Source organism: Acyrthosiphon pisum, chromosome A2 (genome assembly GCF_005508785.2).
Source record: "Acyrthosiphon pisum isolate AL4f chromosome A2, pea_aphid_22Mar2018_4r6ur, whole genome shotgun sequence".
Classification (NCBI taxonomy): Eukaryota; Metazoa; Arthropoda; class Insecta; order Hemiptera; family Aphididae; genus Acyrthosiphon; species Acyrthosiphon pisum.
The window spans coordinates 62,045,354-62,059,335 of record NC_042495.1 but is presented as its reverse complement, the minus strand read 5'-3'; the positions used below and the strand labels follow the sequence as shown (position 1 = coordinate 62,059,335).

General features: G+C 38.6%; 1 protein-coding gene across 2 annotated transcripts in view; it reads right to left on the bottom strand.

Annotated features, from left to right (window-relative positions):
* Positions 1-13,982, bottom strand: part of LOC100169606 (probable Ras GTPase-activating protein) — a 62,157-nt gene that overhangs the window by 13,688 nt on the left and 34,487 nt on the right. Inside the window, exon 1 of one of the 2 annotated variants that reach the window (XM_008183102.3) lies at positions 9,973-11,415. The exons of the other annotated variant lie outside the window; for it this stretch is intronic. Coding sequence (XP_008181324.1) covers positions 9,973-10,633 — 661 coding nt within the window. The 5' untranslated portion in view covers positions 10,634-11,415. Of the gene's footprint in view, positions 1-9,972; positions 11,416-13,982 lie in introns of those variants that run through there. 2 annotated transcript variants of the gene reach the window in all.

Below are 13,982 nucleotides of genomic sequence, written 5' to 3'. Positions count from 1 at the left end.
CTCAACCTCTTAATGTTTGATAGACGAATACGTTCATTTCGTCAGATGATTATTTGCACGTAGAGTTCACGAAAAATAAAATAATGTGGCGCTCATTCGAAACGCAATGTAATATATAGTTTTGTTTTCGAAACGACCGTTAATTTTATCAACGAGATTTCAGAGAAAGAATAATAATAGTAAATACTATCGTGTTTGAACGTAATATTTTATAATACTATTTTAGTATACTAAAAATTAAAATACAATAAAAAATGTACGCGGTTTAATGGGTGTTGTACAGTACACAGCACAGTACACCGAGTCTACACTATACGCCGCTTTGTTAGTGTAATCGCTCATAATTTTTTCTCGGCGACTAATCGCATAATCCACTCCGCTACTATAATATAAACGATATTATTTTATTTCATTATTTCCGTTTTTTTTTTAGTGTGTGTTTCGTTTATTGCATAATGTATAGACTTATGTTCAACCTTAAAATGTCCATTACACACATTTAACACGAGTGCACGCTGAAAATACAACAATTCGCATTTCACGCATTGTTAACGTATTTCGAATAGACAAAAATACACTCAAATAAAACAGGTTTGGGAGATAAACGTTTCATTTGAACCCGTTTAGAGCTTAAAAAAATTAAAAAGGATAATAATAATTTTAATTTTATCAACTCGAATATTGATTGATACTACATTGGGTATACAATGTTTTTTAATGTGCTACCCTGCGTACCACACGGTTGAATAGTTAAGTTGAATAGCGGAGTTTGATTTCCAAGACCAGACACTCAAAAAGTATTAACTTAACTATTTAATACTGTTCTGTAAAAAGTTTTTGGAAAACTAGAAATCACATTATTATTAGACCACCTACGGTAGAGTATTCATAAACAATCCGAGTAATCTCATTGAATAATATTCATTATTTAATTTCAACAATTCGGCCGACGAATAAAAGCACAAGGAATAATAATTCTTAATTCACGTGTTATTGACTATTGTTATTGTTTTGGAGGGCGGACGCAACTAAACAGTCCTCCGCTGCAAGATTTGTGTTTGTGCGCATATTTTTATCAACCGACACGTTTTTTGGATCCTTTTTTTTTTTCCTCATTCATTTTATCATTATTGTTATTATTTTTAGTATTTCGTCACCCTCGTCCGAATAACTATCACAACCCAACTGTGAGCTGCGGTGCTCACGACATCATGGACGTTATACAACAATAATATTATAAAATAATATAAAATATTGCTATAATATTATACATTTTCTACGACAAGCCTAAAATCCCATTATCTTATTGAAACGGGAAACGTGAGTTTCCTGGATTTATACCGGATGGAACGGCGAGTGGTGTGCGTGGTAGGGGGAGAGAAGTGACCGGAGATCCTCTACATTGCGTTACGCTTTACGCAACAGCCAACGTTCCCCAATTGTTTGCTGGATGCGTGTTCACGGGATACGTCGTGTCAAAAGAGTGCTAAAAGCAGCGGCAGTCGATCGGAATAAACGGCTTAAAATGTTTTGGTTAAAAATATAAGAACCGAACGCGTTCGGTTAGCTACAATATTGTACATTATCATATGCGTCGTACAGAAAGGGTCGCTGCAGGGGAAAGAGGCACGTCCGCGTTTGACGTAGGTACACATAATAATATAATAATCTTATATATACAGTACACACATAAAAACGACCCGCTGTATAACCGGTTCTGAACCATAATAACATGATTCCGTAAGATACGAAAACCAGTATAGGTATGCACACACACACACACACACACACACACACACACACACACACCCGTGCGCGCGGTCGTCGGCCGTTTCACACAGACCGGGTGGACAAAAAATATAAAAAGAAGAAAGAAAGGAAAATGGATATATTATACCTCCTCGACCGGTTACTGGTTACCGTACACGTATGTGGTTGCTACCAGATTGCTCTACCGTCAATGCCGCAATGGCCAATCGATACGACGAACATGACTCGCCTTTTGCACTCAGTGTTGGAGCCGGCAGTTAGCTACCGAGGAAATTCGTCTTGCGGACGAGAGACATTACAGGAGAGTGAAAAACTAAAATGAAAATCATCGAACACCAGAGGAGGCGGGGAGAACGCGCCGAACGAGAAACGACGTGGTTTTGAAACGAGTTTATTGCGCGAACACAAACTATTGTCTGTTTCTGTGCAATCGAGGGAAATCGAAACCAAAAGTTTCCAAATCACTATCGAAGAACGTACGAATAAAAACCAGTTAGCTGCACTAGACTCAAAGTAATGACTAGACTGCAAGACGTTTACGGCGCCGATTACCTATACCGAATGTAACCATCAATACGGTTAATATTGAACGCGAGGATCGCAATAAATTGTACAATACATTTGCTATTATATCGGCAATGTCGTCTCCATGACTTGTACGGTAATAGTTTAAGATAATATACGAAAATAATTTTTACGACGTTATTATGTGCGCTATGGTAAAAAGGATAAAAATAAAATAATAACCACTAAACGCAAGGACATCAGATTTTTTATATGCAAACTCTGCGAAAAATCACATAACCTCCTCGAGACTTGCGAGGATTTGTTTGTGTTAATGGTTAATCATTACGAATTCTCAGAAACAAAATTATCTGTAATGTGCGCAAATCTGACGATTGTCTTATGCATGACCTCACGTTTCCGATACAAGTATAATTTTACTAAAATGATATATTCATACAACACTAATTCTAAAATTGACATAATATTATGGCTATCACGATACGCATTTTGTGTACGTATGTAACGCACACCATAATACCAATTATTATATTATTACTGTTATAATAATTTTAGAGATTTTTTTCTCAATTCACCTAATAAATACGCGAGCGTTGGATTCGAATTCACATACACAAACGCGCACACTCTTAAATATTATTATGTTTACCCTTTATACCGCGTTCAGCATTACAAACAAATTATAAACAATACGGGGTGGTCCCACCGCAAAAGCAGCCGCCCGTACATCCGACTGTACTGCAACATCGAAAAAATAACTCGCACTCCACCCCCCCCTCTTACCGATTTGTCATCGTTCGGCAGGTCCGTCCTTACGTAAATAGTGTTTCCAGACATACATTTTTCGTGTATATATATAATAATAATTATTGTTATCATTATATACATGCACCGAGTGTGTTTTAACACACCCGAACCGATTTTAATCGACATGAAAATAGATATTCAATAAAGCGACTATAAACTACATACAACAGGCCTATTAAAAAATATTGTTATAGTTGGTAGTCAAGCAGGCATTACTAAAATCAAGTGCTGTTCGTGTGCTCGACACGCAAAAACTATAATATTATAATATATGCAATATATTAGGCGACTAATGAAAAATGTTTTATATCACAAAGAATGTGCAATAATTTATTATATTAAATAATTTTTTTTGAATATAACGATTCATCGGGCAAAATAGGCGCGATGAAAAATATTGAAGTACGGGAGGAACTTGTGTAAAAAGTTATAAAGACAAAAACGAAAACAATTACGTCGTAAAAAATAATAAGATATGCAAAAAAGGAGGAAAAAGTAAAATATCAAATATATTTTCGACCGCCATACAAATACAACAAATAATTATCCTCCTCCAAGATCTCCCCTTCTAAGAAAATAAAAACAACCGTAGCTTAACTACTTTTATGCAAATGCATCACGCAGTGAATTCAGCCCCTACCACTTACAATGCACACACATATATATTTACATCATAAATATTGTTTACGGCCTTTAAGAAAAAACTGAAAACAAAAAAAAATTAATTTACACCGATCACTATAGAGTATAGAAGCATAGGTACAAATTTATTTTAAACGTAATACACTATATACACCACGACAATACGATCAAATACAATACCTTGGGAATAATTATATTATACGAAAATCAAATATAAAAAATATATTTATTTTGAAGTTTTAGTATTGTACGCTACTTGTACAAAAATAATAGTATTAATAAATTATTATTATACACTACTGACCTCGTCACCCTCGAAATTCACACAGCTCTCCTCCCAACACGGCCGCCGTTGGTTAAACACCTATAGGTAGTCACGACAATCATATGACGCCAGACTGTTACAGTGCGCACAAGTCTATAGCGTGATTTTCATTTAATTTTTTTCTAACGCAACAAATGTAATAATATTGTATACGATAATGTATAGTTGTCGCAACATCACAGCCGGTTGCACGACATGGAGAGATAGAGAGAAACCGACGCCGAAGGGTCGTGGCGAGCTCACGATAATATTCGATATAATAAAATATATACTATTATTATAGTATAAATAGTGCATAATATTAATATAAGGAGATTATTATTACGTACATGTCGGGCACCGACGTCTGACCAACAACCCGCGACACCTAAAACGAGCAATGGCCAGAAAGTAAAATTTAAATGATAAAAATACGCACGTTGTTACATAATAATCCTTAATAGTGAAATATATTGAAGACGTAGAGTATTAAAAAAATATAACATTTATCATTACAGTATATTTGTATAGGTATAAAACCAAATCGGCGGCACTGCGGCAGCTTCAGACGCTTGTAATTCTAATACCTATAATGTGAAATCTCCCACTTTTTCAGTCTCGGCACGAACAGGTGCACGAGATGTGCAAAACACGCTTTTGACCCACGACAATACTATTGTAATAACATATGTGACAATAATAATATTACGCAGTCGACCATCGTCGACCTTAATGCAATGACATGAGGGGTGCGAAATGCATTTCGTCCGGGTGTGGTATACCACTATCAGTGGCTGCATGATAAGGTATTACTTTATTGTTTAGCGGCCAAAATACTAAATAGTTGGATGATCGCATAGACAAGTATTAACGTTTTAGTCATTTTACTGTCTTTTTATCATGGAAATATATAATAATATGTACCTATAGGGTGTAGGCTATACTATTGTATTATTATCAACAATTATATTTAATATTTTTTAAAATTATAAATAAACCTGGGTGTCCTTCCATGTGGACGTGTGCAGTGTATTGGGATTTCAGAATATTAAACATTTTGCTTTGAATAAGCAAAATGTCACGCCAACTCTATATTATTATTATTATCACTATCGATTCACAATTGTCAACTCGTTGTGAAAATTTTAATGAAATAGCCACAGCGGCGTTTGAGTGTTGATGGAAATAGTTTGAGCTCTTCGCGATACCGAACCCAGGGGACGCGGACACACGATGCTACAAAATAATATTAACGGAATCAAAAGCGATACCAGGCGCAATATGGCAGGCACACGTAGACAATCGAGAAATCTCATTCAAACGTATATCACTCAATGGTATATACCTATATACCGCCACAGCTCTCGCGTGTGTCCAGGTGGTCGTTACCTGTACATAATATTATTTTGTCGCGTATGTGTGTGCCGGCGAAGAAGTCGGATAGACCGCATACACACACACTCGCTCGAACATAGTGGGCGTGGTCTTTGCCGACGGTTTAAGACGACGCGCAGCTGCAGCGCTGGCCCAGCACGAGCACGCGAGGAGTGTTTCTTTGTTACGCGTGAGCAACGGTCGCGGGGAAGGACCGAAGGGGAAGAAAAAAAATCACATTTCGACTTGGATTTCAAGGATACGCCGCGCCACGGCGTAAAGGAAGACGAGAAAAAAATGTAAGATACGACGACGACGGCCGACGCCTATTTATAATCGTGTCGTGTGTGGCGTTCACATATTTTGCACGTTCGACCGCTGAAATATTAAACAATATAATATTATAATTTATATACCTACGACAAACGCCACACGCGAGTATTTAATAGCAATTATAACGAATTCCAGACGGCGACGACGTTATGAGTAGTTATAATATTATTATATTAGATCGCAATTAAAAATCGCGTACCCATTATTACGCGAACGGTCTCTTTTGTTTTGTTTCCGGCGAGTAGGGTATAACAATATTATATTGTTAAACCGTCAAAGTCCGCGGAATAGTTATTTTTTTTAAGGACGACTCGCGCGACATTATATTTTCTTATTATATAATATTATTTATTATGTTTACAACGGAGTGGCGCACGTACGGTTTCCGTCAGACGTCTGCAAAAGACGAACACGCCCCACACGCGAAACACCCTTTTTTCTTAGGGGTGAGAGGAGATCCGGGCCAGATGCAAACTGCGGTAGTATATATGGTATTATATAATATAGGTATTATTCCAAACGGTGATCCGAAGGGAACTACGTCCATTTGGGATCATATTTGAGTTCACGTTCGGACTTGGGTAAGGCACTAAGGGTTGGTCTGACAACATTGAGAGACACCCAACTCACTGATACGTTATAACGCCATTATGCAGAAGACCTATGAACTAGATGAAGGCATCCGGTCCGGCATCAAATTTGAACCATATTATGCCATTATAACGGCACTAGGCCGATCTACCTATAGAAGCGATTGACAAGGCACAGGAATTAATTATTATATAGATCGATTTGGTCCCGGTTTCGTTACGCAGCAATGGCGGCACTACTGATGCGGCAGTTCTATTTTGCGGTTTTCCGGTTCCGGGGCATTGATCGCGTGCTAGGCGCGATAATATTATTATAATCGTTCGTGTATTCCTCACGGTTCTTCAATATAAATACAATATAATTCGGTTATGTAATATAAATTATCATATTAGTATAATAAGTGAGTAGTAGTACATTATTAGTACTACTGGTGGAAAGGAAGTGGTGGTCACGTACGAAAGTTATAAATCTATTATCCTCTCTGGTGGTTGTCGTTAAAAACGTATCGCAGTCACAATGATAATAACTGGACAACAACGACTATACAGACGGTTATAATATTAACAATAATATTGTTCATAAAACCAGCGGTATTAACATTTAACAGTGTAAAAATCTGTCCTTGACACGATATCAACAATATTCTATATTGCTCAACAACGCACCGTATCGTATGACGTATTTATTATATAGGAGACCGCGAACAACGTGCAAATTTATATGATTAAAACGTATTTTTCGTATTCGATTACTCATTACGCATAAATTCATAATATAGAAACCGTACCAATAATATTATTCAGATGACACCATATTATATCTGACTCATTTTAATAATGAAAAAATGATCTCTGAAAATCGTTTATTCTTTACTCCGCTGAAACGTCACACGTCGTCGACACGAAATTCTAATACTAATAATAATATAACATATGTAGATAGGTCTCGTCAAAAACTAATCTAATGGATTTTTTGGCGTTGACAAAATGCGTTAACTATACAGTATACACCCACCCACACACACACTGAGTCTATAAATCTTGCAAACTTGGCAGCGGACTTTCGATACAAGATAAACGTGTACACAGTTTACTTCATGACGATTCGCGTAGACTAAAGTACGCAAATTGGACTGCAACGGCGGTATTTTTGAATTAGTCATCGATGAGAAAGATAGAATATAATTATAATTTATAATATACAATGTACATATTATTATATTATTATATTTAAAAAGCACGCGCGAGGTCAAATCGAAAAATGTATTGCCACTTTTATAATACGTCGGATTTAGAAGGAGAGGGGCCATTGAATAATTGCGCCCTTTTAAGCCGAGACTGACTACATTACAACATGTTATGGTGATGATAAAAATTTAAAGTTACTTTCATCTATTTAGAACAAGATCGAATATCGATTCACATCAAGTTCTATGCTTTTAAACTTGCAGGGTGTCAGGAGGTGTTAATTACCGCGGGGAAACCGTTAGCACTACACTCGGCAATATAAATTATAAAGTCGAGGCACGCCGGAGACTTGTACGAACGCAGACGGTCAGCAATCCATCACCGTCCCTCTCCGAGATGATAATAACAACAACAACAACAACAACAACAACAATGATGATCAAACAACACAACGCGCGTCATCAGTTGTAAAATATAATGCAATATTTGTGAGTGAAAACCGAACGGTCTCAGAATTCGCGTGTCTAAAATATTATCATGTAAAGGTATCGTTTGTTGCCGACGACAGTGCGCGACGGTCGACGACTTTCACCGTGCGCGAAGCCCGATAACGGAAATTCCTCTGTATATTATGATATTAAATACCCACTCGACCGCGGCAGATGAAACGATGAAAAAATCCGAACAAAATATTCGCAAAAAAACAGAAAAACTACACACGTGTTCGTTTTTCGTCGTGAGTGGCTAACACACGTCGACTGACGTCGTATTATTATTTTATTCTCGCGCGCGCACAATCATTATAGACTATAGTTGCACGATAATTATACTTTTACGCGGGCCGTAGTGACGGTACAATGATGATAATATTAGTGATAAGTAGTCGTAACAGTAGTAAGTTGTAGAGGGCATATTGTGTACCTCACGAAGAAGCGCGCGCAATTACATTATCTATCGGCGGGGCTCGTACAACACGTGCGCTACGCACCACGGTTTATTGTGCGAGTTGCCACTTTGGACGACGGTTGTCGAACGGATCCACACGACTATTATGGTAATTATAATATACGAGTAAGAAATAATTGACAAACTTACGTCATTTTACCGGTGTACTCCACATCGGGGTAACTACGGTGGGGGAGTCTAAGGGGAGCTTAGCCCCCTAAATACGTTTTTGCATTTAAGCACCTCCTGATTAAAATCCAAATCATTACATAAAAATAACTGTCATGGGTTTAATGTATCGTATCTCTATAATATATTGATAGTCGATGTAGGTACATTGCACGAGTTAACGTATAAGAACGTAATACAACGATCTTACGAATATAATATATTTTATTTTTAATAATATGGTTCATTTTATTTTACCGTACTCCCTAGTCCTCCCGAATACAAAACTCTATGACACTAGGTGGGAGTGTGAGGGGGCTTTGCACCCTAATGGTTTTAATTTTGAACCTTGGTTATTAAGGACTCTATCCCCTGCAACTAGTCACGCCAGTTACGGTTATGAACTACTACACTGTAATACTGTATTGTCGCGAGTGGTAGGTATATACGAAACAGACGAACATGGTGGCAGAGTACCTACGGAATCGCACCGTCCTTTTGATCGCGTTTCGGGATGTGTTAATGCGAGGAAATCGTCGTCCGGATGGCCGCCCGCCGTCGTCTAGACGACGGCTTCATTTGCATTCAAAACGGGCAGCGATGACTGTTCCGTGTGTCCGGTCAACGTTAGATAAAAACAATAGGCTCACTCGGAACGCCCCCACAGCTCGGTCTCCCGGCGAGGTTTTATTAAAATCAGAAACAGAGAGAGAGAGAGAGAGAGCATAAGTGACGAAGAGATATTAACGATAATATGAAACCGCATGTTCCTAAGCCACAACGTTGCTTACGGCTTAACTATAAAATCTGTCTTTCGTTATCTCAAAGTTTGCGGCATTTGTTTGCAGCTAACCTAACCTCCGCCTTTATTATTAACCAGTCAAAATTCAACAGTTATATTATATTTTGTTCAATAACTTTTTTTTAATAAAAGAATCATCCTGTATAATAATATGACGGTTGGAAATTTAGGCTGGTTCTTACGACCTCCGGTTAATGTTAACCGACACTTAACCGGCGGAATTCTGCCGGTAATAAAATCTATCTGTTATCATCCGGTTAGCGTTAACCGACACTTTACCGGACATTGTAAGAACGGCCCTTAGTGTAATAATTTTTGTATCACTAGTTGATAAGATTCGGTTGGTAGGAACATAAAGTAGTGCATATTTATATGATTTTTGACCCTACAACATATTTTTTTTAATACAATAATTATAGATTTGCATTTCTTGGACGCCCCTCGAAATACAGAAGCTCACTGTGACATTTTACAACGATAATAAAAATCATATCATATCGGCGCATAACGCAGACACAACTGACCTGATCGGTTGTCATCTCCGTCATCGTCGTCGTCGTCGTCATAGAGTTGGTTGCCGGCGTCATCGTCGCTTTCGCTTCGGTTCTCGTCTTCACCCGTCGAGTTGGGTGGCTTCCCCAGACCGTGCCGTCGTCGACGTCGCTGTCTGCGGTAATACTCGTCGGGCGACCCTTCAATAACTATGATCGGCGGCGACCTGTTGGCCTGCTGGACGACGGCGCTCGTATCGCCGAGGGACGACGAACTGTCTCCACAGTTGACGCGCAGAGGGCCCACGGACGCCTTGGACGACAGCCACCGGCCGCCCGTGGTGATTATGGTGGACGAGCTGCGGGCCAGTTTTCGGGACGACGGGCGTCGTATAAATGACAGCGGCGAACTCCGCCGGCTGGAGGACGGCGAAGACGGTGGACGGTGCGACGACGGGTGGTCGGCTTGCAGCAGGGCCAGGGCGGACGCGGACAGGGCTCGTCCACAAGATGACTTGTGCTGTGGTTGTAGTTGGGCGGCCGACTTAGGCATCACGTCCGCCAGCCGGGCCACGGCCAGCGCCGGCCGGGCCGTGGCCTGCAGCGGAATGTAGAACGTAGACCGGCGTCGCCGCGGGCTACCCGTCATCGCCGTCACCGTGGTCGCAGTCTGCTGCTGCCCGGTCGTCGTCATCGGTCGTGTCCACTTGTTGCCACTTAACTTATTTCTTCGACAATGCACTATATCTACTAATACTACCGTTGAACCGCACACGACCGAATCATGATTTCTCAACGCAAACGAGATCGCCTCTCGGTGAAAAACGACGTAAACAGAATCAAACGATAACGAGGTAAAAACAATAAACAGTAATCACTCACGCGTCGACCACTACGCACTAAACACGCATCGCCGGAATGACATTGCTACACTGACTAAGCGCGCCGTCGAGTGGCTCCGCAGAGTCGGTGGTGTTCGTTTCAGGTTCACGTTCGCAGTTATCGCGAGTGCGCGCGCGCACCCGGCGGTAACCACTGCTGTGCGTGGGATGAGGGGATAGTGGCGGTGTCGGTGGCGGCGGCGGCGACGTTGGCTGTGCGAGCGAGATATTTCCCCCCACCAAGACGGTAAGTGGAATTCCCGTCGGACGACCGGCCGGTGTAAACAACAAAAACCAAGCTTACTCCCGAGTTCTGAGTTTTTATTCCCCGTTTTCGTTTGTCTTGTTTGTGGCAGGGAGGCGCTCTTGTGATAATAAAGCCGAGTTGTCTTCTCCAAACCGATGCTAGAGATGGGTAAAATATTTTGATTTTTGTTGTAAACTGTCCCAGAAATACGGACTCGTGACGGTTATCATTTCAGAACCGTTTAGTTGCATTATAAACGTTATAATTTGTTTTTAAGTATAAATATATAATATATTAAGTAGGTATAACTGTTATCTGATAACCAAGGTCCGTTATATAAATTAGTCGATTCACACTGTTTATTAGTTATTACTTATTAGTTACTTACGTTTGCTATTTACGTTTGCTTTTTAAATAATTTTATATATATTATTATATTATATGATACACAAATACACCACGAATAGTAATTTAATTGCTTGTATTATATTATTCTAGTTATAATATACCTAGTTTATCGGTCGATTTACAGCCTACACTACGTCACTATAGACAACGGACATATTAATATTGTTATTTGTGCTTTGTTGTGTGTACATTACGACTACGTCAACACTCCCTACGTATTTCAACAGTCGATGTTATGTATGGTTTCTATCGACTATAAGTCTATACCACATGGTCACTTGTCACGCGACCACCGTGGTATAGAGAGATATCTAAAACTAAATTCGACGATTGTGCTTGCAGGCAATAAACGGAGATAGGTTCCATTTCCCAATCGATTATGCTAAAAAATTAAATTGAAAAATGTATCCACCCACGGATACAAATGTTAACGATTGAGGGAGTATTCGGAATAATTTGGCGAGGAAAAACCGAAATTATGACGACTCCGTTGAAAAATGGAAAACAAAGCTTTAATTGCGACACCTTCATTATTCACGATCCATTGCAATTTGCAATTGTCGACAGAGGTTTTCCAACGACAAAGAGCAACGGAAATACGACAATATATACGAATTTGAGTTGGTTGAGATAGTTCATAGTTCATGGTTTTGTGTAAGCCCAATTTCCGTGTCTGTACAGACTACAGACATTAATTTTATTTAAGAATATTGCTTAATATAAAGTTTTTAAAATTCATCGCGTACTCGTTAAAACAAGTGTCCAGTACACTAATAGTGTAAGCTACTAAATATATAGTTGCTACCAGTCAGGTACTCAGGTGGGACGTGGGCACAAGATAAGTACCAACACTTGGCACACTTAATACTTTTATAATTACGTTTAAAGGTGATTATTATTATATTCTCGTTAATTGGCATTCGGCCTCATAGGATATTCCTGCGGATCAAAGACCAACAATTTTTAGAATTGTATTTTTAAGTAATATATTAATACAACCCCAAATATAAATAAATAATATCCAACAATACGCATAGAATATAATGGTTGCGTGTGCAGGAAGGAAGACGTTATTGGATATTTATAAGAACCCCGTATTTCCGTAAGTTGTTAACAGGAAATAATAAATATAAATACGAAAGAATATTATTAAACGTCCAGCGTGCCACTTATAATATTAAATAATCATAAACATTCTTTCGTTAAAATACCTATTAATAAAAACAAATTATAAAATGTTTTATATTTTTGAATGGTGTAAAGAAAATTTTGGTAGTCCAGTTTATTACTGAATATAATACAAAAGGAAAACGTATAGGTATGATGTATAGAGCAAAAAAAATAATATAAATTACTTTTTTGAAATTAATTCGCAACCGATTCATCAACATTGAATAACATTGTCCCATAAAAAAATACAAAGAGAAACCACAATATGGTTCTAAATAAATACATACATATTATTTTGTTTCACGTGTTTATGTACATGTGTTATATTTATATATTTATCTTTTCATACTAATTTGTTCCAATTGTCTATCGTTTTATTTGACAATTGCCATTTACACGAGGCTATTTTCCGAGTTTTTTTTTATAGCGCAATAATTAAATAACTGTCATAGAATAAAAGAAAATACAGATTTTATAGCACCATTTCCGGTGCCGCCCGATTCGTGATTTACACCACGGTTTGTCGGCTTCATTATTGCCTATTGGTCTACGGGTATTTTTTCCTGAAAATAAAGGAGAAATGGTTTAAACCTATAAACCGTTCTGGTCCGGTTGTCATTATATAAAAAAAATAGTATAATATTATGGTCGAAAAAAAGCCAACGTTATGGAGTCAAACATTTTTATTTTTATCGATAACACAAAACGTAGGCATCGCCGTCGACCACCGCGGTGTATTCTCTTTGTGTATATTAAACTTCTATCGGACTGGTCACTTGTATATAATATTAAACTCGTAAATAAGATGTTCACTACAGTGGGAGGCGTTGTGACTGGTAGACGAAATAAATTTAAATCAAATAAAAACAATTAGAAAAAGACATACCGAAGAATGACGGTGGTCAAGTTGTAGGTAGGCACTTTATAAATTGTGAGTACACGTGGTACCTACCACCGCGGTACAGAACTAGGTACTGCACATTTTTAGGGTCGATGTACTTAATTACATTTTTGTATGCAACAAAAAGGCCACCGGATCAAGAAACCAGAATTTTATTTATGTACGCTGGCTCACTGGCTCCTAGGAAGTGCTTTATGAAGACAGCAAATTGCACGTAAATGCATTTTCTCTTTCGTATACGTCCGTTTTGACCACAGGGCACAGACATAATATTATGTGGACACTATAGGATTTCTATAGTCCTTTTTTAAGGACCCCGTTAGGGCCCTTTCACATGGACGCGTATCATACGCGACGTATCGTACGCGCGTGTTTTAATTTACATTGGTCAAATTCATACGCGCCACTCCGACGATGGCGCGTTTCCCTCGCCGGT